General features: G+C 44.6%; 1 protein-coding gene across 5 annotated transcripts in view; it reads right to left on the bottom strand.

The window, feature by feature from the left end:
- Positions 1 to 25942, bottom strand: part of LOC121599506 (calbindin-32) — a 52941-nt gene that overhangs the window by 19372 nt on the left and 7627 nt on the right. For 4 of the 5 annotated variants that reach the window (XM_041927367.1, XM_041927365.1, XM_041927366.1 and 1 more), the window contains exons 2-3: positions 14245 to 14296; positions 973 to 1184 (exon numbers count right to left, since the gene is read on the bottom strand). In XM_041927367.1, coding sequence (XP_041783301.1) covers positions 973 to 1114 — 142 coding nt within the window. In that variant the 5' untranslated portion in view covers positions 1115 to 1184; positions 14245 to 14296. The remainder of the gene's footprint in view (positions 1 to 972; positions 1185 to 14244; positions 14297 to 25942) is intronic. The other variant, XM_041927364.1, reaches the window with a different exon arrangement.

Genomic DNA, 25942 nt, shown 5'->3' on the forward strand with positions numbered 1-25942 from the left:
ACACACACACACACACACATTGACAGAAATCGGACCAATAAATTTGATTAGATATGCAGTTCGGAAGGCACGGCGGCGCCAAAAGTTTCACCACAGCCCCAAAGCTCTACCATCCCAGGTTCGCAATAAAACTTCTGCCACAGCGCGGCAGACAACAAACACACCGCCACCAATATTAAGGTGGGCTGCTAGAGAGCTTTATTGCGATAGCCATTTTGACTGTTGTGTGGAGAAGTTGGCAAAAAACAACACCAAAACACCGGGCATGAGATATAAAAATTCTTGGAAGATCGTCCGTCGAAGGTACCGGCACAATAAAAGTCAGGCGCAAAAAAAAGCGAAGATGCCTAGCGGGCTATCGTGAGGGACTGTTGGTGTGCTGTTTTGCCTTTGCTCCCTGCCAAAGAGACAGGCCATTGCTTTGCGTTTGTTTTTGCGCCTCCATTTGCTTCCCATATTTCCGATCTGCCAACAAATCTGCTCCAGCACTAAAATGAGAGATCGGGTGCTCGGTGGTAAAAAAGCATACCTTCTAAATGCCCAATGTGGCATCGAAATCTTAAAAAGTTATACCGTGCGAAGAATGTGGACGCAAAGAAAGAATCATAAAATAAATACCCTTCCCGTGGGTTGCCACCTCCAGCCGCGAGACCTTGAAGACGCTGGGTGTTAGCAAAACAGTTTTGAAATGATACATTGGATTCAATTGAAATCGACAGGCACCGGAGGACGAAAACCACGCTCAAAGCGGAAGTAGCAATAAAAAATTATGCCGTGTAAGCAAATCTGCAGGCGCCTCGATTCCTTGGGCGAAACACGCCCCAAACAAAAAGAAAAATCGTTCCGGCAGTACCTAAAGCTATCTTGAGATCTGTTTCACTTCCGAAAGAAAAGTTTATGAGTTGTTATTTTCGTGCAAAAGGCGTGCCAACTCTCCCCCTGAGGGAGGGTTGCGACACGCCGTATACTCACCATCGCGATCGTAATGACTCCAGACGTCCATGAACTGGTTGGCGGACAGCTTCTTCAGCTCGCGCGACTCCGGATCCCGGTACTGGCGCATGAAGTTCTGGGCCTTCTCCAGATGTACCTTGCTGTTGGCCGATTGCTCCATTGTGTTCGGTTCAGCAAGAGGGAAGAAAAAAACGGATATATGCCGGCTGCTCTCCGATGCCGCAAGTCGTCTGCAAGTGCGATAAAGAGAACGGGTGAGTGAGTGACGTCTCGAGTTGATGCTGGGAGGGATGAACGGGGCGAAGCAGAGGAGCTAAAGGTCTTGCTCGAACAACACCGAAACATAACTCAGAACAGATTGACCAGGTCCGGTGGCGACCCGACGGGTAGTACAGGACGGTTCTTATGAAGCGTGTAACGCATTGTGGAGTTGCTCTTGTGGATACGGATCGATGCTTTCCGGGGGTCGAAAACATGCGTTCCCCAATGGGTATGACAGCTACAACACCAAGAAAGGAGGGACAAGAGGTAACCAGCTCGAGACTAGAAGCAAAACCAAACATCTTGACAAGGAGCTCCCTTCGTCAAGATATTGATTCTTGGGAAGGATTTAAGCTCTGAAAGCGTGGGGATGGAAGAGCAGAAACCGGCAACAGGACAGGCGAACACACTCGTCTGTAACCCCTGCTTACGGTTGGTTCGGAAGCCGGTTGAGTAAACATGCCAGACAGCACTTGTTGCGAAAACTCGCCGCAAGCTTTTACTACTGTTTTACAGATTGTTTTTCAAAAACCCTCCTCCCTTTGTCTGCGCCGAGCCGCCGCGACCGAGAACTACTCTCGTGTTGCTCGTATCTCGCAAGCAAAATGACCGCAGGCAACGAACCGTACCGCGTACGCAAGATATACGCGCCGCTCTGGAAGGCACCGGCTCTCCGATAGCTTGTAATTTGATTTCCGATGTTATTGTACACATCTTGAGATGGTTTCGAGGTGGGTGGTGCTTTTTAACCTAACCGTGTTGGCGGGTGGTGCTAGTTTTGATAGCGATGCATAAATTACATTAGCTTTTGTGTTGCTGTTTTGTGTTGCTTGCAGATACACATGTTACGCCTTTCGGGGGGAACTGAAGATGGCAAGATTGTTTGAGAAGTTTAACAAATGGTTTTGCGATGTTTGTTTGTGTAGGGTTTCATTTGTTGCGATATCCCTTACGAGACCATAATAACCATAACACCAATAGATACTAAAATGAACCAATTGCTCTTAGATACTAATGGAATTATATAGCAAAATGAAAATAATGATATCTTTCAGCTAGAGGCATCATAAACGCAATTAATTATCCCATATTTAAATGTATCAAATAACGCTACCAAAAAAACGTAACAAAAAAAATACATAAAATGTATAAAATAAGCACACATTTATGTATTTAATAAGCTATTTTTGCTAGGCTTTATACCATTTCTTTCCTAACCTACAAAACAGTACCACAGCAAACTTTCCTGACACCGAGGAAGTGCTTACGAATGCAATCCTAACCTCAAAACCCCCTCTCATCTAGGAGGAAGTTTTTAGTGTTGTAATCCGACAAAAAAACAAAAAACTTTTCGCTCATCCTCTCATTCTCTACCTTTCCACCCCAAAATTGTCAGCACCCAGGGCGCTGGAAGTGTCATAAAATATTCACACTTTGACTCAATTATCTCGAGCTAAACGCTAATCCGAAAGGACAAACGTTGCAACTTGAGACCGAGGAGTGTGTGCTGTCGACCGCAACCACCGCACACAGCACCACCGGCGCAAGCGAGATTATGTAATTGATGGGTCCACTTACGGTGATGAAGCAACATGCTCTTCTTCATGCACTACTTGTGTGTGTGTGTCAGGCATGATATAATTAGTTGCACCCTAGAGCAACCGAACTTGAACCACGCAAGCGGATCCACCCTGGGCATCGTTCAGGGGAGTGGTGTGTTCCAGTGCCGCAGTGATGCATGATGGAAAAGATTCCAGCTTCGGGAGCATCCCGAGCGGAAGTGAGAAAAGAACAACTGTTAGAATGTTCGGTGTAATGTTGCAGGTTAGGATAGAGTTTGGCAGGGCACCATGGCGTTGAAGCCTGCGTTTCCTGGAACTGAGTGGCTGGCGAAAACCACGAACCAATCTTGGCGGAGAAACTTTCGATTAGCTTGCCGTGTACTGCGGGGTCGGGTAGATTAAATGCGCCCGGCATAATTCGCTCCAAGCTGTGTGGCTTAAGTGAATTTATGCTGGAGAGATTTAGTACGCCTGTCCGATCGTGTAAGTGCATTTATGAGAGGAATTTAGTAGGTGTTTGTTGCTGCAAGATGCTTGAGAGGTAGCGGAATGAAGTTATAATAAGAGAAAATGGTATGAACTTAGCAACAGGACATAATTACATAGAACCATCAAACACCGAAGTGAAGAATGAACAAGATAAAGCCAATTAAGAATCGCTTTTTATAGAAAAGATATTGGAATGATTGCAATAATAACCCTATAAGTAAAAATAATTCCTTTGTTTGTTGTTGAAATCCGATAGAAAAGACAAACGAGAATATGAATATCCATAACTACAAAGACAATTTCCAACTGTCATGGAATTAGTACCAACTTTGTGCTTCGCATTGAAAGCTTTCTTCTGTAACTTTTCCCTCATCCTTCCAGAGTTCACTTCCACCTACCCAATGCACAGTGTGTACACGGTTACAACACGTCCTAACTTCACCCGGACAATTCGGTCTGTTCCGCTACCAAGGTACAAACCACCGCAACCGGGAAAGGCCACGGCATATTTCACGGATGGGTGTCGCAGGCCAGCACAACCACACACCGTTGTGGCGCACACTGAACCTCGCACCCCCGAGCAAAAGTGGTTCCGGGCCAATCGAAACGTTGCTTCCGGTAATTGAAACCAAGCGTATCAGGATCCTTCCTCAACCGAAACCGAACCGAGCGAGCATGTGTGGCGCAGTAAACTTATACCACGGGTGTCAGGTTGACTACACATGACCACGACCACCAGCCGCGGTACATGTGTGCGGTACACCTTCGTTAAGTGCACCCGAAGTAAGTAAAAGAGCGGCGAAACTTTTCTAATTACGGCAGTCACCGGGGTTACAAAAAGAGAGAGAGAGCAGGAGCAAAGTTTTCGGTTTCAGAGCCGCGCTTGGTAAAGGATCACCTTCGCTATCACCTGTGCAGAACGGTTTCGATACGTTTAGCATGGTTGATGTACTTTTGGAGGGAAAAAAATGACAAACACAGTTTATGGAAAACGTTTGGAGCTTCAGGAATGAAGAAATTAATACGAGATTGTTTCTCAAAAACTTCGAAAGAGTTAATTACAGTTCAAATGCAGTGGAAAATTTTAGAGCATCGTTTACAGTATGCTTTGTAAATCTGATTCTGAAGATTCACCTAGTCAAATGCGAGATTCATGACATTCAAAAGTGATAAATATATATAGGATTGAAAGATACTACAGAGCCGGTTTCTAAGACTCAGATCCGTTATTCAGATGACTCTTCAACAGTCGCATGGAAGAATGTTCTCAAAAGTTCCTTAAAATTAAAAGTAGACTACTTACTCGACCTTTTCCTGAGCTTCCCAAACAGACACAAGCGACAACTCAAACAGAAAACAAGAACAATGTTAATCTTATTGCCATCAACGCCATCGAAATTCCATCGTACTTTCACTTCATGAAAACCATCGACCCCGCTGCTCGACGGCAGGCGACCACACATTGGAATGTTACTTTACCGAGAAAAGAAAGATGTTTCCGCGGTTAAGTGGTACCGAGGGCGGTGAAAAGGACAATGGTACCGGATGGTTTGATGTAGTCTCCGCCAGTAGCGTGTCAGCCGAGCGACCATTTCGATTTCTCCGAACCATCGGGAGGCGGTGGAATGAAAGCAATGTCGTAATGTCATGTCGAAGGTTACACCCGTACGACCGGCTAGCAGCACCACCACCAGGAGCATTGGCACACTAAAGGACAGCACCAGTTCGCCCTCGTTTCAAACGGACGATAAAATTCGTTCCTCTGTCTTCGCAGCGACAGCGTGGTCCCGGTGAGCGTTACTTCGCTTCCGGTCGGATGTTGGTGAAATTGGTTGGTGCAAAAGCCAGCAGAAGCAGACGCAGCAACCCTTTGGCCAACGCCACGAACGGATGCAATTTCTTGCGTCCCAAGGGGCAACCAGAGCTCCCACCAGCACTGGAAGCTCCGTCCCGCCCGAAAGCTTGGGATTTGAAAGCATCTAACGAGCTTTAATCCGTCGGCATCCCTCTTTTGGGTATGGTTCTGGTGGCTGCTATCCTCCCTTTGCTATCTAACGCTTCATCGAATTGCGAATCGAAATTGTAACATCCCACTCTACTACACTCCCGTGTCATTGCCCTCACTGCCCTCGACACAGCCATCGTCGTGTGCTTTTGATTTGCTTCAGTTTCAATTTATATTGACTTCCTGCGGCCATGCGGCCGACGAAGCTGAGGTTTTATACGGTGTGGATTCGGTGAAAAGAGCTGGTTCTACATTTCTGCAGTTGACGCATGAAGGGAGCGGCCACTGCTCTGCGCCCGGAGGATTAGCGGGTGGGATTTGAATGGGTTCAACCAACCTAGGGGGTCCTGTGTGTCTTCTTCATTCGAGAGGGCACGCTCGAACCGTCACACCATTGTGCGATAAGTTGTGTGAAAGGATTTTTGGAAGGATTTTTCGGCAAAAGTACCTTGTGATGGAGGAAATATCGTATTCATTTGGATCAGATGTATTTGGGGAATATAATATAATTCAATAGTTTTCTCCAATGTTCTTTTTAAATCCAAGGGCAAAATTCGTTTTCAAAGAATTTAAAAAAGGTTTAGCAATAGCATAAGGCATTCATTTCAAGTCGCACGAATGACCGTAAATCGATATCATTTCCCGGAAACGAACGGCCCAATATTTAGTGCCTTTTTATGCGACTGAATCCATTATTCAAAGCAGCAAATCAACGATGCACAGAGGCGAAACTCTTTCTCTGGCGTATGGAAAACTGCGAAACGTGTTTCCATTTGCGAAGGACATTAAGTTGATTTAGTCATTTCCTGGCTTTATTCTGCCACACACTCTTTCTTGCTCTCTCTCTCTCTCTCTTTCTCTCGCTCGCTTTATCTATCTTTTCCAAACAGCCGTGTGCGCCGTGTAGTTATGCAAAACAGCTCAAACGATAAATGACACCCGATTGCATCTCAATCTCCGGGTGTGCGCGCAGAGGCATGAAAAATGCACTCCTCGGAGCCAAGCCCGTTTTTCCAAACACCGTTCAGGTACCGATTGAGCAGTACACCGGCACCGATGTGATGCCTGATGCTAGAGATATGACGCTCGCCCCGGCTCATGCTAATCTGCACTATCGTATCAACACGGACCACGCATAGCACACCCGCATAATACATTCCGTTTTCGCCCTGACACTGGCAGCACACTCACTGTGGGTGGAGGAGGGTGAAGCAAATAACGAGCAAGAAACTGAGCTGCATTTCAATATTGCAAGCAAAGTGGGTGCAATGATTTTCGAGCTAGCGAGCGAGACTTATTTCCCTCTCAATCTATTGGGAAATAATATCGCAGTCGTTCAACGAAGAAAAGTGGGAAAAGCAAAAACTCGTCGTTTAGAAAGATTTGCTGCAGCAGTGGTTCAATTTAAGTTTAACAGGAAACGTTGCATATTGACACATAAAGACGCGTATTTCAAGATTTTTGGTAAGGGGGAATTCAAATTTAAAAAGAGTTGCTTTCATGTTTGAGAATAATATATTTTTGTTGGCAGAAATTTATATCAAGATTTATACAAAACTAAGCTGTTTCATATACCTTTAATATCAACAATATTGTACTTGTTCAAAAGCTTCAAAATATCATACTCTCTTTGCCAGTTGTGAAAAGCTCCATGCCAACTGTTAACCAACCGTGCGCATACTAAACTGCTTTTGCCGCATTGTGTGGTTATATTCGCAGAGCTATGCACACGGACATATCCCTGTGCCGCATGGAGCGTTCCCATGAGAAGCGACACTCAAACTGGGAAGAGCGAGGAAGCACCCACGATGATCACGATGATATTGTATTTGCCCCAACTGCGACTGCAGCTGCTGCGAGTGACTGGAACGAAGCCGTACACCGGACCCCGGGCTTTTGGCATGAGTTATGTTTTGCTAAAACTGCTAGCGACGTTTCGATTCCGCTTGATAAAGCCCATGCAACCATCCGATTGTTCGCTGGCAGAGCCGAGCAAATGGCACAACAATACGTGGAACGCTCTGATCTCGCACACAAACAAACGGACCGATGGGGCCGGCTCGAAGGATGCGAGGTGAAGCTTGCGAAAAAGCCTGGCATGAGCTTCGTACTTCGAGCTATGATTTGTGCGTCCCATTGTGGACCACAGTCTGCAACTGCATGTTCGGTATCGATGTAAAGGGGCAATAAAACATGCCATGTATACGCGTCGCTCGAACAATTGAATTTTCACCCGAGGGGGGAGGTGGTTGGTTGGAGCTACGTGCTGAGATTGTGAACGGAAAGCTTCCGGGAAAGTTATCCGTTGGATTAGGGGCTGTACTGGAGTAACGATTTGCGGTGTAAGTCGTGCCAAATTAACAGGTTTGAATTTCAAGTATGAGAAGCTGTGGATGACGCTTCTACACTTGCACATTTTGTATCTAAACCTGTAACTGATGACAATACTTTAATGCTCAGTTCTGATGTTTCTCTTCACAGACAGCAAACCGGAGTGAAGATACGGACAATTAAATAATCAATCGGAATTTAAATAGAGTAATTTGAAGCCCTAATGTACTGTTAGGACCTAGAGATTTAAGTTTTCTATTAAAGCTATTATACCTACTCTTCAAAACAAAAACAAAAACAATCTAACGCTCATGTGATGTGGATTTAGCTGAATTTTTTAAGCAAATAGCAATCATCTACCACCCACAACAAACAAGACGAAACGAATTAAAATCAAATCATTCTACAGAAATAAGCGGAATGGTTTGTACAAAGCAAATAACCAACCATGACGTTGCGCGTGCACTAGTAAACTACATTTCTATCAAAATTTCACTCTCCTGACATTCTCTCGTTCTTCTTAAAGCAAAAAAAGATGCAACTTCACACAACAGAACCACCCGGCTCCACCGTAATATGTTTGCAGCCGGTGTAATATGGGAATGTAAATTTGATTTCGTAAGATTAAAAGCATAAACCATTCGGTGCGCGATTTGGCCAACGCTAGCCTGCTACACATTCCCCTGCCAAAACCGGTGCAGTGGAGATTGTGCATTCCGCGAGCGAGAAGAGCAGCAAAATGCAATTTCACCCAGATTGTGGCACTCTCTTCATTTTTTTTGCTGCATTGCATACCTGCATAGCACCGAAAATCGTTTAGGGAAGAGTTGAAGATGTATGTCGTTTTCGCTGTTGCATTTTTCACGATAGGACTGTGCAATTTGAAGCAATTGAAGTAGTGAGCAGTTAATTGCATTTGAACGAAATGGAAAACTTTGCAGTAAAAAAGACAATTAGTAAAGCGCGATTTGAAGGACTCCAAATCAAACAATTGTCCACAAGCAATTCGTGTTGCTGGATGAAGGAAATTTGATACTTCACCAAGTCTCCAGTATTGCTTCTTCCAAGAGAACAGCTCAATGAGCGAAACGCTACCCCGGACAACGATACCGGAGCCGGAGGAAATTCGTTAGTGGTTCGATTGGGATATTTGCTGCTCGTGTCAGCCAGTTCCAGGAAAAAGTTACGCTTCCGAATTGTGAGTCATGTAATTTGAGAGTAGCCAGAGTGAAAGCTCAAGTGGCTCGATTCCGTTCGGACAACACCGTTACGGTCACCATGGTTCCGCCTGTGTGTGTGTCAGGATGCGAAAAAAACCCAAGGGAACATATTTATTTATAGGAAATAAGCCGGATACACGAAGAGTTGAAGGGTTTTGGGGCGGTGTAGGAATAAAAAAACACACACACTCTCGACCCCCAAGAAATAAACGATCATAAATAGATAAACGTGGAAAACCCTTATCGATTTGGAGGAACACTTCACCGGAACCAAGTAAAAAGGGGTTTAAGAGAACGCTGTTGGGTTCGATTGTTAGAACCGTTTCGGGAAGGTTACACTGTGTACGGGGCAGAAATAAGAGAAATCTAGCAAACGGTGGCCAATTTACTTTTACAGCTGCAATGAAAAGATTATCCAATGGAATGTCGACCATCACACGCGTACGCCCCGACGAGAAGAAGGAAGCAGGAGCTTTGGGCGGAGCGGCAGGCAACGAAATAACGACAGTTTCAATGAATTTTAAACTAACTTCTACCGAGTGGCGGGTGTTAAAAAATGCAAACAGCAGGGCCGCCATGCAAACGAAAGATGCCAAGCGGAAAAGAGACCAACGACCAGAAAAGCGTCGGAACAGAACTGGAAAATGCCACAGCCAGTAGTGGACACGGCGAGAGTTCTGATGATGATTATTGTGTGAGGAAAATTCGTAACTGTCTTGGGGTTTGAATAAACAATAGTTTGAATATTAAAGTTTGCAATTGTGACTGAACACACCAACTACCAGCTAGAACTCTGTGAAATTATGATGGAGTAATAGTAATACCCTTTCACGTGAGTTTAATTTTTAGTGAAGCAAGATAAAGTTTTTTTTTAATTATCGCTTATATGGCGTCGAGACTTGAACACATAACAAGCGAGTTGCGATGCGAACAACTTACCTACTACACTACGAATCCGGTACCCGTCTGCATGGCTTAAACACAATAAGCTTCCTGTATCACTATTTACTCAGCATTTATCGCGCAACAAACGTTTACGATGCAGAAAGCTCTTAAACTTCCTTCCCCTAGGACGACTTTCGTCCATTTTCCGACTTCAACTGAATTATGCTGGCTAAGCGTATATTTAAGAGTAAATAAATCTTTCTAATCGCAGCTCTACTTTCTCTCCAGCCACTCCGCCCTTAGAAAACGATTGTTTTTTTCACGAGCGGAAACCTATTCCAGGAAGCTTTTGCTACAATCACGAAACCATTTCAGCTGGTATGAGAAAGAACGAAAACAGATGCAAGAATATTTATGTACGCTTGCAAGGAATTTCATTCCGTTTCTTAAGATTCTACAGCAGACGATTCATGGTCGGTTTCATTCAAGCCCCGATAAAATGCTGCTATCTTCCGGATGAGGCTAAAACGTGTCTATCTTAGCGAGAAGCTTTTTAGTTGACTTGCACAAAACAACTCTAAAAAAAGGGCTTCACTTTTGCAACCAGGGAGCAAGTGACAGTGTTTCAGCATTGATTAAATTTTCAGGTGCGTTGCGTGACAGTTTGTGCCCATTTGGAACGGTAGGGAGGAGTCGTACACTTCCCAGAAGAAACCACCGGAATTGTCAACCTCTGGCAAGAAAAGACCGACACCGACGTACGTACAGGAAACGGTGGCTGGGACGGTATGCTTTTCTAAGGCGTTTCTCTTCAAGGAGTGGTTTTGTTGAGCGTTCTTCCACGAATTTAGCATTACAACATTCCCCCGTACGGAAGGCACAGTTTATGGGAGCTATTTTCTGAGGTGTTTGCTGCAAGTTGTTCTATTCCATGAAGATTCATGAAAAATGAGCATGTCTTTGCGTGTTTTCTGAGGGAAGTGTGACTTCGTTCCGACACGGATATTGCTGGCAGTCACACCATGCAATGATATTGCATTTTCGTTTGTTTATCGAAGGTGTTGTCTATGACAGTAAACTGGAAAATGTTTGTTTTTTTTTGTGAAACATTCAAGATTGAATCATTTTAACGCCAGGATCGTGTACCATCTTCCCTAATAGATAAGTGTTAGAAAAGTTAAAATACAACAATCACTCCAAGAAAACTGAGTTTCTGCGAAAATCTACGATCTAAAAAAGAAAATCCAATCTACTGCCCAAACAAACAAGCACTCGAAGGCGTTCTACGCTCAAGGACTTCTGAAAACGAGCTCAACAACCGTCTCGAGCCGAGGGTGTCTCTTCCATATTCATCAATCACGGGCCCTAACCGAAGTGACTACCGCGCACCAACATCAAAGCATCGGGAGCGCTAATTGATTACTGCTGCCTGATGAAGTACTGACAGCTCCCGTCCGTTTTGACTTCCACTCTAGACTCCTTCAATACAGTCCAGCAAAGAAAACCTCACGCACAAGGACACTGAAACGAGCACAACCGTTTATAGTGTGTCATATCTGTAAGCGGCCGTTTGAAGGCAGAGCAGGCTTCTTAATCCTGCACCTACCGAACAACCGCCACTGTACTCCGCATAGTCTCTCGAGGCTACTGCCTTTCACGTCAAGGACACTTGTTGCGCTTCCTCGTCGAATACAACGTTGCTTTTGCGTGCGACCAAGAAAAAAAAGCAAAGCTGCAAATCATCCACAGTATGTGTGCTGTAAAAAAAATAACAAACCCACACACACACATAATCCACTTCCACTTTCTTAACCCGGTAAGCAAGGCAAGGTTGGGAGTCGTTGCACAACCACTGCTGTGGTCAGTATGATTGCTGGGGTTTTTTTTTTCTCTTTGTCTACTTCCTCTCATACAAAGCACGCAAAATATGAAAGAGAAGTTTATCGTTCCGGTTTCTGACACCTTCATCGTGGTTGTTGATGCAGCCACACAAAAATGTGTCTATAAGTGCCTTCAACCGCAGAAGATAAGCGGAGGAAGGTGGATGAGAATGCAGGAGGTGAGCGTTCTCTTTCCTGCTCCACTTTCAATTTCCTGTGTTACATCGACTGTTCGACGTGCCGGAATGGATATACTCGAAGTGACATCCAATTACCGATAGTGAAAAGCTTCTTGCTGGATGGACAGGCTTTCAAGGAAGAAATGAAAAAAAAAATGCAGCAACCAAAAAGAAGGAGTTTAATAACATAATAGTAAGTAAGGATGTAGAAAATGTAACAAAGGTTGAAGAACGTTTTTCAAAATTGAAATGATAAACTATACCATTCCAAGCGTAAATGCTTATCATTGGTCCAATGGAGCCGTGGGTAAGTCCAGAGACAACCATACTTCAGATCGTGGGTTCAAATCCAGCCTGCATCAACGTATTGCTATATTAACTTGTAACTTTTTATGATAAAAATCCAATCATCATCAAGTCTACAAATGACCGACAGTGAATTATTGTTGCACAAATTACTACGAACAAAAGAAGTAGAGTAATTCGCAATTAAGGGAAAAACGATCTACACGCTGATTTAAATCGTACAGCATCACACTTAAATTAATTAATGATACATACTTATGTCACTCTTGTGCACACACACAAAAAAACTATGGTCAGCATATACTCACAAACAGATTGGTGTGCAAAAAATGGCACCAATTTGTCTGCCAATCGAGCGCGGGACCACATTTGGCGCCGGCTGCCACCTCGGCCATTTGGTAGACGAATAGCACTACTCTTCACACAGGACCCGGGCCATGAGCCCATGGTGCTAACGACCGAACCTCGGGGGCTCGGGAAAAAACCAGTATCGGAGTTCCGCTTAATGGTGGCTATCAATTTTCCCTGGCCCTTCCCATCAACGTCAATACCTTTTGGGGGATCCATCAATTATACTAATATTTATCAGCACCCGCAAAGCGGGCAACCGATCCCGGTTCGCTTTTTGTTTCGTTCGTCCGCACTGATTGGCATCACACTTCGCGGGCACCGTGTGAATAAACTTTGCCCTCACCATCCGCGGGCGGCCGGTCGATCCCTTCGATCCCTTCGCTGTTGTCGACGGTGCGGATCGAATTGTATCCGACGGTCGATCGAGAAGGAAGGATGTTTGGGATAAACTGTAAGTGAGCTTCCTGCATTCCGCCTTTTTCCATCGAATGATCTGAAGCTCTGAGCATCGGAATGTAAATAATATTGGCTTCGTTTGCTGAACCACTCCGAGCCTCGTGGACGGAGAATGATCGACACATTTGTAGCTGTTGCTTTTTAGTTCACCGACTATACACTTCCAAAGGTTCACGGTCACTTTGTCACGTACGAAAGTGCCCAGAGGGCATGCAAAGATCGATGGTGTGATTTACATTTGATGAATGACTAACCGGTGGTGTGTTTGCTTGCAGCCGGTGACAAAGCTGACAGGCAGACATGACACACCGTAATAAATGTTATTGGTGCCCTGGAGGTAAACAATATTTAATACAGAAATATATTTGCAACGTGGTGTGTTTAAGTCAGCGAAACTGTTCGTAGACTGTTCCACGAACGCTTTACAAACAATGAAGAATGCGAAAAATCAAAATAACTTTTTGAATTTTAAATTAAATTTAAACCAACTCTTCGCCGTTTCCTTTGCTGTTGTGTCGTATTTTCAAAAACAAATACCGATTTTAAGCATGATCGTCTGGACAGAAGTTGTGAGCAAAGTTACTGCACATTTACTCAACTTTTAGGACTATTGCAAACCGGCGACCACCCGCCAGTTTGAAAACAACGCAACGAAAGCACGATTCGGCACAGACCGGCAGGAAAGCAGCAGCTGAAAGAAAATTAACTATTTAATTAGATTTTCCTTCGCTCCATTTGGCAGCGGCTCGGACGAACCCCGCCCGGAGAGAGCTTTATCACGTCGCACCACTAATGAAATCGGATCGACGGACGAGAAAACTCAACACACACACACCACTCCGTGCTTTTTCCCGCTGTTTACACTCGCAATCGATTGGTTTTGCCGCTTGTCTCGTATGCTTTGTGTGAAAGCAAACCCGGGAATGCTTTACTTTTACATTGCACAGGCAAGGGAAGGGGAAAAACGAAACAACAACACATTGAGGCACGAACGGTGCAGAGTGAGTGAGTTTCGATCAGCGTGCATAGTGCCATTTTTATGGCATGTAGTGGTGATTTTCCAGGCAAATTTCATTGTGAAGGAAACGTCGAGTGAAATAAGCACTTGAGCGCTGGAAGCACGACGGGGCGATAAACCCAATCAAATGAAATGAATGCTACCGGTGGTGTTGCAGTGTTGTTCGATTAAGGTACAAGATTAATGCAAGAGGTAAGGATGAGATTCTTTTGCCTTTCGGAACAAACAATTACTGCTTGAAGATTAAATAAAGCTTCTACAATTTGAGCTTCTCTATAAGCATTTTTCGAAAAGTTTGTACGAATATGATAATTTCTTATTAGGTTTTTCCAATATTTTGCTCTTACCTAACCACGGATAGTACCTTCTTCTAGGCTTTTTGTTGACCGTTCGATGATCCTGAAAAAAAAAGAAAACAAATCAGAATTACAAATTCAGTTACACGACACCATTATGCAGCGCAATATTTAAACAGCAGCGAAACATAACCATCCAAACCATCATTTTCTAAAGCTCACAAACCGTCCAAACCAAGGTTCCTCACTTGCCTGTGAAAGATAAAAATGTCTTCTCCATTCGCCGCCAAACCTCATCAACCATCGGCACTCCATGGGCCGCGTCATCTGTCGATATTAAAACGACCGCGCGTACAAACAGCGCTTGTTGTTTGGAGACAAATAAACATACACAGCAGCGCTCAACAGACATTCTTTCACCGAAACCACCATTTCATCGGCACCCATTTGCGGACCCGTCCTTTAGCAAACGGACCATCAAATCGTTTCCGGTAACGAGCGATGGGCAGGAGCGCCACTGTCTTGCCAAAATGCTGCAAATAAACTGCTGCGCCCCGGTATGAAAATGCCAACTTTCCGCCCGGGTCCCGGGCTGTATTTTACCACCAAATTTTCGTCAGTCCATCCAGTTTGCGGTTGGAGCTAACGAGCTGGGAAATGGGGTTTGTTTTATTTTCGGTTCGGCTACGAAAGCTCTTTTAAGTGCGTGCCAAGACCTGTGGTTAAATTTTAAAACGTCTCCCCCTTCGTTTTGCATGCATTTAAAATTTTACAATAAAATCTACCCCAACCACTGCATTGTGAGCTAGAATTACCGCTTAAAACATTACCATAAACCGTCTTCCAATCCTTCATATTGCCCACGTATTATCACTAAGGAGATTACGATCAAAAGATTATGATTCATTCCAATTTTAATAAGAATGTATACCGCCACCGTTTGAAAGGCTGAATGAATTATACCTCTAACAGCTTTTTTGAGCACCAGTTTCTGTGTTTTTTGTCCTGTTTCCACTCTACACCCTTTCCAATGTTTGCTGGCAGTGTTTGTTTCACAGTGGAAGAGCGCGTCGGGCTTTCGCTACCCGATTTGCAACAAGCCCGGCGCCACAATATTCGAGCAATAAACAACGCACGGCGGGACAGCGCGCGGGTCGCGGGTGTTCAAAATTTAATCATAAAATATTACTTCGACAGAGAGGCTGGTGCTGTACTTGGGCCGTTTGTACTTTCCACCCTCGGACGGGGATGATCAAAGGGCCAGCCTTTTGCAACGAGGCCGAGGGGATAGGGAGATGCGGCTACGGGGTTGGCAAATTTTCCCACCGAAATGTTTTATTACAAACCATACATCTTTTCACCACACAGCCCCTAGCGACTCCCCTTGGCAATACATTGCGCAGATTACGCGTGGTTTTATTATTGACCCTCGGAGCTTTTGGCAGTGTGTCGATGTTGGGCTTGGAAAGAGAAGAAGTAAACGCCACAACAAAATAAAAGCACAACTTCAAATGCGAAAGAAAATAGAAATTAATTGTGTGCATGCGTTACATATTAAAACACAGTGTTATATGTACAAGATGAATTGATGTGAACTTCAACTTTATCATTGCCATCCCTTTATAACTTCCAAATTAATACAGTGACATACAATTTTCTAAACAATATCATCAATAAAATACTGTCTTTTCCAATTTTTAATAATGCAAAAACGCAAACGAAACATGTCCCCATTGTCCAAAAACATGCATATCTCATAACTATGCTGCATGTAACGTCCACAATCATTGCATGATGATAATGCTTCAAATCCATTAACCATTCCTCAAAAGAGCTGGAAGAATACATCGATACAACTTCAATGCCTAGAGTTAATGTGTAGCAGTATTCACTCCACTCACAACCAGTGAGAGCCCCAACCCAACAGACATGTGCCCTAAGAAGCGAACATAATCAGAAAGAGCAACAAAGTTTAATTACAGCGTATGTTTTCGTTTGAAGAGGTTTGGGTTTGAGTTTTCAACGACCCTCTCCAAAATCCGGCAAACGGGCCATTTACGGGCCTATTTTGGGGACGAGGTGGTTTGGAGGCCTATTGGGTGGACAGGGCGGGGGTTCTGGTGTGGTCTGCGAGCGGCTTAATTGCCGGTCGCCATCAAGCGAAAGTCCGATTGACACTCGCTCAACCGGCATGAGCCCGTAATCGCATTTGTGACGACCACACACGCACTATATACCATACACGTTTGCTGGTAGGCTCTTAGGATCTTGACACATCGATGTGATTGATAAGTTCAGATGATAAACACCTTTGATACAATGGCGCTGTATGTGATGTAACAATGTTAGACGAATTTTAACCCATACTTTGATATTATTTTAACAAAAAAATCCACAAAATGTGAGTAAATTGGTAAGGTCTCATGTCATAACTCAACTCCCTCCTATTACTAACGCTTTTCAAAGCTTCCATTACCGGACACGGCAGGCCGAACACACCAAACAGTGAAGCACTCTCTACGGCTCACTTCATCCGTAGCCATATCAAACCGATTGGGTTTTCATTGACATCTGCCGGGTGGTACCCGCCCTTGGGAAGTGCCCACCATATGTGGGAGGGTGCATCGTTCACACTGGTGTGGTTGGTGTGGTGTGACGTTGAAGAGAGAAAGGCTTAAACAAGAGCACATTTCTACAATCACAGTTGAGGGTCCTGTTGACCCGTTGAATTTACTCCACCCTTTGCACTGGCACCCCTCATTGCACCACTTCCCTCACAGAGGGTTATGTTAATTTAATTTACTCAACAATCAGTACCACACTCACGAGCATACGGCAGTATCGCAATCGAAATTGTTCGCCTAAACAGTGCGTCGTAGTGGAAGGCTCGGGTACTTGAGCGGGAAACAAATCGCTATTCGATTGATGCCATTAGAGCGGAGCACATGCATTGATTGGTAAATCGGGGTGATTTATTGTGTACGCTGCGATGAAATAGGCAATTCCAAAGATAACAAAGCATTGACGATAAATGTGTGTACAGTTTAAATTGGAGAAAAAAAACCATTTCAACAAACCGCTTCAAAATATGAAGAAACAACTAAACGTTTCCCTCCACTTAGTTGCTCACTTTCCACAGTTGCAGTACCAATTATCACGAAATTTCCACGCGCCCGCGTGTTGCGCTTTTAATCACACTTAAAAGCTAACCCGTCCCCTGAAACAATGGGGTGTGTTCGTGTGTTTGTGTGCTTCATTAAACTGTACTCAATGCTAAATGCTTGCCGGATACGGTGCCCTAATTGCATAGATCGTGCAAATTCACTAGGCTCGCCGAGATTTATAAAGCCATAAAAACGGGGCTCTATACCACAAGCCGTGATTGACGCACCGAAAAAGCTCCAGTCACGCAAACACGCTCAACAGTGGTGTCAATTACGTGTTACCCAGGGTGGGGCTGGCTTGGGCGCAAAAAAAGCAACAGGGACACCAGCAGGCTGAAGGATGTGAATGATACGCGACGCGATGTCGAGCTTTTAAGTATCAAGGACCTAACCGTTGTCGCTTCCTGTCGCGGTGACAAGTGCAGCTCATGCAAATGCTGTCAATGCTGTCAATTACTGACGGGCACAACCCATGCACTACCCGCTCTTATAAGAGTAATGCATTGCTACTTGTTGGGTGGACGGAACGTTCAAAACTCGAAACCTTCCCGGACCCTCATCTTGTTGCATTTAAAGCGAGCAGCCTTGCTAAAGACAGCAGTGGCTTTTTAACGAACCCGAACAAGAAATCTCGCCAACCAACTTTCTATAAAAGTCTGTCAAGGGGAGCGAGGGAGAGGATTGCTAAACTATCTACTTCCAACTAGTGCACACACACACACACACCGGTGAACCGGGTTGAAACCGGATGGCTGGTGGTCGGGTGGTTTTTCTCCACCCACATGCCCATTTATCACTCTGACAGGTTGCCAGGTTTCGCCACGAATGTCGTGCTAATGGGCGTGGGGTGCAATTCATTTGGAAATAAATTACAACACACATACAGACACCACTATCACCAGGGAGAAGCGTGCAGTGTGTGTGTGTGTTAGGCGTGTGCCATTTGAAAACGAGCCCCAGTATGCACAGGTGTTACTCGGCGCACGTGTGTTGACTCGTTGGGAGTTGGGGAAACTGTGATCCTCGCGCTGTAAATTACCACAACCGAGCGTGAGCACTCTGCTCAATCTTGTCGAGTCGTTGTGTGTGTGTATGTGTATGTAGATCCTCGACTTGGGAAAGTGTGTCGCCCAAAGGATACACGCGATATCGCACCGGTGAATAGAAATGTCACATTAAAAATAGTTTCCTTTCGGGCGCTTTTCCTCGCCGCGCATGTCGGGAAGATGCATTCATTTCGAAATGGAAATGGCCAAGGTTATTTAGGGATGGATTTTAGGAAACGTATAACATGTAGGGAGAGGATTGCGGAACGCTTGGGATGGTACTGGAATGGTGTCATTAAGGAAAAGAAAAGACATTCAAGTGCTGTGAGGGAAATGGAGTCGATTATTGAACAAAAAGTGTTTTTTAGAGTAATTCCCAACGTAACATTTTTGAGGCATTTAGTTGCCCTTAACTTCTCATACCTTCAACACACTTGTTTGTCACTCTCAAGTGTTATAACTCTAAATTAGTGCCTTAAATGCAATAAATCTCAAGCACACTTTGGCTGTTGAGTTAAAAAGTATCATTTTATCAAACCAGCAAACAAACAAAGAGCACTTTCTACAATCTAAAACACGTGAGCTCGCTGATCGAAAGCAACGAAAGGTAAAGCAAACGGTTTTTGTCTTATCGCACTAGCACTTTTTGCCGCTCAAAAGTTTCAAAGTAAAATTCATTCGCCCTGCCATTTGCGCCCATTATCGGACTGCAGTGACAAGGGGGGAGCGCCATAAATCTAATAAGAAGCTTAGCGAAAGTACTGATAAACGAGCAAATGATCGCTTGAAGGATGGATAGCTTTGCCACGTTACCGCCACGTGGGTTTGACTTTACAGACAAAACCAGCGAGAAAGCGCTCCGACAACGTAAAAACGTTGCTTTTTACGGTCGATTCAACCATTTGGTGCAAGAACAGCACACTAGCATTTTGTTCTATTTTCTATGGTTCCTTCGTCGGACAGGACAGGGCGTGATTACAGGAAGCATTTTAGTTTAAATTACACGAATACAAAAGATCGAATTCTGAAACAATAGTTAATAACCGAACATTTTAATAAATGCTTGGTTTAACGGATGTTTCGAAAGCACATACAGAAGCTATTGAATTACAGCAATGGTAAGAATTAAACATTTTAAGACTCATTTTAAGCAAATATTTCCGTTTTTTGTGCAGAGGAAACCTACACAAGCATCACAGTACAACCAAACAGAATGACACAGGATTTGTACAGATAATCGTACAAACAATCTCTAATTCTTGGCTGTCCACCTACTGAAAGAAGCTTTTCACCGGACTCAGGCTGCCAACACGTATCCCATGCGGACGCTTTCAAGCTTACCCTGAGCGACAAAAAAAGGCCCCATCACCACCTCCCAGCCGGAAACGGACCGAAACTGTCCGGGCAGTGCAACGGTGCAAATAAATTTGTTTTGTATTTGCCCGCAGGCAAGGAGGACAACCGGAAGCAAAGTCCATGGTGCTGCTGCTGCTGCTGCTTGGTGAAGGACAGCCTGATGGCTGCTGTGCTGAGTGGGAGACACTTAGCCAACCATGAACAAAAAATGGATGAAACAAGAAAGGGAAAAAAGTTTCTCTGTGTCCCTTTTATTCTCTCCGAAACACGCGCTGAGATGGACGGAAGCCAGGCGAGTAGTATGTGGTGATGGTGGTGGTGTTGGAACGCTATCAAAGCCATTTCAACTCGAGCATCATAAGTCAGGGCAACAAAATAAAAGAAATGACTCCACAGTGCATCCCTACCAACGCCAAGTGGCGTCGAATGCAACGGGGGCCTTTGAAAACGGGAACGGCGTACTTCTCGGCCAACAAAAGCTACGACGTTGTGCGCTGGGAAGGGGAAGTCCCATCGTCACACGGTTGACTGTTTTGTGGCGGGCAGTAAGTGTGTGTGTATGTGTGTGTGTGTGTGTACAAGCGCACAGCAAAGCACGACCACCAACCGATGGGTAGCGGCCGCCCAGCCCAGCGTGAAACGAATCAAACGAACTCCGATCTCGAAAAATCCGTACAGCAGCGTGGAAGGCAAGCAACGCGGCACATGCAGTACAAATTTAACATTTATCACAAGGGAGCATAGAACTCGTCATAGGATGTGGGAGGGTGCATGCTACGTGCACGATAGCAGGACAATAAATATGTGCTGTGTAAATAATACCGACAACGGAGGCCATTCCGTGTCGCAGTTGCAGAAAGAGTAAAGCTGTTTTTTTGTTGCTTTTTATACTTTCCTGCCTTTTAGTACCGTTTGTGGCAATGATCTTTTACGGTGGCCGTTCGAATCACGCTGAAGCTGGTAGAATTAAATGGGTTGGCTTCATTTACCAGCAACAAAATAGTGTAAATACCCTCGCACTGTTATTGATGATGTATCGAATGGGATTTGATCAGATTAGCGCTATCGCTTCGCGTAAAGCAAAGGTAAAGCAATATCAAACGAAAGTCTGCATGATTTATTTCGTACCGTGTTTTTCGCTATTCCGCAGTGGTACGTGGTTTTGTGTAAGGTTTCCAAGATTTGGAGAAAGATATAACGGATTTAGCACCATTCCGTGATAACCTCGTAAACAATTCCAAAAGTAATATTATAAATAAATAAATTGTAATCCTAAATTAAGAAATAGAGTAAGTATTGTCCCTATCATTACTTTATTTTTCTTAAATTAAATTAGTTACTATCAATAACATGCAAATTCATCACACTCTAAAGATAATAAATATAAAACCAAAGATGGCATCAACATAAAATAGCATTCATATTAGTAATTCATCATACCATAATCGACACATCTCTATGGTGCAGTGGTTAGAGAAGGCGACTGCTACAAGGTCGAACCTGTATCAAAATCCCATTTGGACTGATTTCGCACATCTGTCTTTAAACTTATGAACTTGATTCACAAAGCTCCAAAACAAACCTATTGAAAATGAATTTGATTATGTTCTGCGCTCTCTATCATAGCGCAGACAAATCGACGATTCCATTTTGTTATTGACGCAACATGTAATCCTTCCAAAATGAAAAATCCTCCAAAATGAGATTTACAAAATGAAACACCAATACGGATTTAAAGCTTGTTTCAAACCGTCCCGAAATCGAATCGAACGCGCAACACATGCTCTCTCCCAAGCTCTCCTGATCCTTCTTCCTCCGGCGGACGATTGCTTCGAAATTGAAGCCAAAAATCAAACAACCCTCATCACTCAACCACACACCGATTCTCGACAGTCAGTAACAGATTTACCATTTAGGCACTCGGAAATGCTGCATTTTCTCCTCCTCGCACCCGCTTCTGCCTACTCTCTACTCCACTTCCACTGTGTGCACAATCCCAGACGTTCGCTGATCTGGATAATTCAGTCCATAAAATTACCATCCATTTTCGTTTGCCCACAAAGGAGACGGAGTTCCCCATACCGTGAGCAACAATTTCTTTCAATGTTTCCGAGCGGAAGCTGAAAAAGCGTACAGAATCAACTCCGCGCTGCTGTGGCAGCATAAATTGGAATGTGGAAGACGATAAAATCGTTTCAAAATCTAGCAAAATCGCGCTCAAATCACGAAGGGCAAGAAGAAGCAGCGCCACAGACTGATATGTTGTACCGCAGCTTGTCAAACGAATCACTACTGCGCTGCTGGCTGTCAAGATGTAAAGTGGCTGGTACGAGAGCCATATGTACAGCTTGTCCTTGTTCCCTTCTCTACTCGTTCTGCTTTACCTTCACTACCAAAGGAAGCTGCTGCTACCGTGCCACAGATGATTGATGCATCCACTATCACCCGGAGAATGACGGAGGCGTATGCTAAGGACTCGTGACAGATAACCATCTGCCTTCAGGAGAACTCACCACATGTGTGTGTGTGTGGTACCAGATTGCTTTGTGCAAACTCCTTTTTTCCTCGCTTTCCTGCATTGTTGGTCGTCGCATGGAAAACAGCGATTTTACAAACACACGCTGGCGTTGTGCTGTGAAGAGAGCCAATGAGTAATCGTTCGTCAGGCCGGCTGGATCGATTGATCGATGCAACAATCCGGACCGGACGGAAGGAAGGAAACCGATTTTTCATAGCCACCAAACGCCGTCAACGATGGCGACAATGGCGTCAAAAGTGGGGCCGGCAACATGGAAGGTCAACTAGACTCTAGGGCGAGAACTGGGTTGGGATTATCTCAGTGTCAACTAGTGCCCTCCCTCACCAAACGATAATTGAATAGGAGCGCCCAAACTGACAAGGGCACCATTAGTGCACGTACCCCGCTCGTGTCTCGCCTCATTGGACTCTTGACGGGGCCCGGGTTAACTTCCCTTTCAGCGACTGACAAGCACACATCCGACAGGTCGCTTCCGGACCGGTGTTCGCTCCGTGGCAGACATTGCTGCGGTAGTGAAGAGTGTCGCTGTACGGTTAACTCTTAATTGCTTGGACGGTTTAGAGGCGGCGAGAGATAGTAAAAACATATTACGGAAGATACTAAGAGATGAAAGATAATAAAGACAATGAGCCCAGGGCATTAGCTTTGTCCTTTGAACGGAGACTTAACCTCGTATGCTTACCATACTAATACAACAAAGAGCTCTCGTCTTATCAGGAGCTACTGTAACTCTTCTGTTCTCGTCTCTTGAAGACTCCAGTACAATCAAACATCATTAAAGGATATTTTAAACCCGATAAATTTACCGACTGCAATTCAAAGCCACCCGAGCAACACAACGACGCAAAACCCATGCTCCATGGTCAACCCTTTTATCGATACCCTTACAATCCCAACGTGTGTGCGTGTACCGCACGTGCAGGGTGCTGAATAAATGATTGCTGGCCACTATCTAATCGATCAACGTGATCGATTTCATTCTACCTATTTTTAAGTCACCCTTTCCTGTCCTCTCTCCAGCCATCGGGCCGCAATAAGGGGTTTCTTGTTTTGCGACGACACTGGTTGAGGATGGAAATAGAGCCAGTACAAACGAATGACAGTGACCTCGAAAAGTGCGGATTAAGTATGCAGTCACCGTCAGGACTGACAAAAATCAATACCATCCCTTTCGCAGCCAACAACGTCCGGTGGGAGATGGCTCCGGCCAACCAGGACATTGGATGGACAGGTGCAGAAACATAGCTAGACACGGCAAAGGATTTGTGACATTTAATGAATCCAGTGACGGTTAATTTGTTGAATTTGGATATTAAAATAAAATCATTCCAAACTTAATATTATCTAAAGTTTGAAGCATTTTTTATTTAAACTATGAGTCAAAAATTATCACAAAATAGCTTATATCATGTAGCAAAGACTCTACAAAGTATGACAACTCTCTCAAATCAAGTATAAAGCCTTTTATGCTTAGCAGCTCTGTGTTACTTCCCAAAAAGCACTTTTCGTACAAGTTAAACGCTTTATCTCTTCCTCCACAATGTCAAAATCACACCATTAAGGTGGTTATCATCGATGCAGCATGAAAGTATCCCTATTTGCAAACATCTTCATTGCAATCGTGTCGATAACACTTTACTCTTCCGGAATACACTGCCAGCTTCATGGAACACGATGCCAGATGTAAATTTGCAGATCATCTGCACCGAAATCCCAACAATATCGTAACCAGTCAGTGCTCTCCGTACACACACACTTACACAAACACACAGACAAATGGCATAATCCACCCGAATGGATGTAACAAACCCCCTAATTGTACAGCAAACATTTGCACAACAGGCAGCAGCATCAGCAGCAGCAGCAGCAGCCAGGTCCTTTCTTCCCAATCTACATCCCACCAAAAAAAACAGCACACACAAACACACACAGACAGACTGAAGAATCAACTTGCCTGCGAGCATTCGAGACTCATAAATTATGCCCACGGTATCTCGGTGTTCCATGTCCTCCCCCCCATCTTGCTTTCACCCGCTTCAGTGCCGCAGCGAATGCATTTGTTTGCACGCTGCGTTTGAAAAACTGGAGAGCGGTGGCGTTCACATCCGTCATGCAGGGCCTGCTGTTTGCTGTGCACGCTGCGCTTGGTCCATCATCATCATTACAACGGGCTGGCGTGCTGCACCGGAACACCGCACCAGCCGGAAGTGCCTGCGTTTGCGTTGAAAGGCAATCAAATTTAACAAACGCAGCATGAAAACCGAACCAAATCCCCGTGTACCGGCCAGCACCGGTGGCCATGGGCAGCAGTGATTGGCATTGTACTTTTGGGCACCATGGCAAGGCGTATCCCGTTGGGTTTACCGGGGGGGTAAATCCTGCAAATAGAACAAGCACCGAAATGACATACCCCCAACCGACTCAACACTTTACACAGTGAATCAGGCGAAGAGGGAGCTGTGTTTGTATGAAAAACAGGAATTGAAACGATGCCAAAGGTGAACCCGACGGGCGTGTTTTGTGGCTTTCCTTTCAATAATAATATATGTGTACCCCTTCGCCACGCCAAGCGATGGAGACGCATGGTCGCTGTCGAAAATTGCCTTCTGTCCCCTCTTTCCCCCCTTGAGCCTCGTTCATTAAATTGCCAAAAGGTTGACCCACTTGACCGTACATGCACGGTCGGTTCGATACTGGGGCCTTAATTGAAATAAACCCGGTACTGCCAAACTCGGTGTACGGCACATACGGTGTTGTTAAGGTGAAAATAATTAAGCAAACGTGCTGCTGCCTCTTTTGTTTTGCAGAGCGAGTGAAGCGAACACGTGAGTGCGATTATGCGGAGGGCAACGGCTGAGCCAAGTGGGGTAGAAAGTATGTTTAATGTGTGTTTGTGATATAAAGGATGAATAATTAAGCTTGTTTTATGTGAGAAATGTGAGTGTTCGTCTCCTGTCAGAAGCATCACACACTCGACCAGCATTGTTTTCTCTTTGAAATGCGGTCCGATTTTAAAACAATTTGAACAGCATTCAGCAATCCTTTCCATGATGGTTATATGAGTCACTGTTTCAAAGCACTCCAAAGTCCAAACTCCAAAAAGAGATTTATGAAACACGCAATTTATTCGAAGCCAATCGATTGAGTTTCACCCCACCTCGGGGCATGCCCCTCCAAGTATGTTGATCGAACAACAAGCGCATAAATCGCAAATTGCTATGCAAATAAACATCCTAATTGCCAGCCACCGTTTAAGGTCAGTGAGTTCTCTCTCCGCGCGTTCATAAATTCCAAAACGCCGAGCAACCAATGAACGCTGCCTTATTTACATTTGCGTTCCGTTATGAAAACACTATTTTCCATACAGCAAAAAGGGGGAGGGAGGGGAAGGGAGGACGGAATACCAAGCACACCCAGCGGGGACATTCATCGGTGTCGATTGGGTGCCAAATTGTGTCCAATGCTGTGTGCCCACTGGGATGCAAATTTATTGCCAATCAAACCGTGTTCACCACCAGCGGACCTGATCCAACGTTTTGCTTCATTTTCGCACATTTCTAATGCAATCTAGAGAATCCGGTAACGAAACACACCTGCCGACTCCCGGTGGCTTTTGAGGAAGAAAAAAAAATAAATATCGCACA

This window comes from Anopheles merus, chromosome 3L (genome assembly GCF_017562075.2).
Source record: "Anopheles merus strain MAF chromosome 3L, AmerM5.1, whole genome shotgun sequence".
Taxonomy (NCBI): Eukaryota; Metazoa; Arthropoda; class Insecta; order Diptera; family Culicidae; genus Anopheles; species Anopheles merus.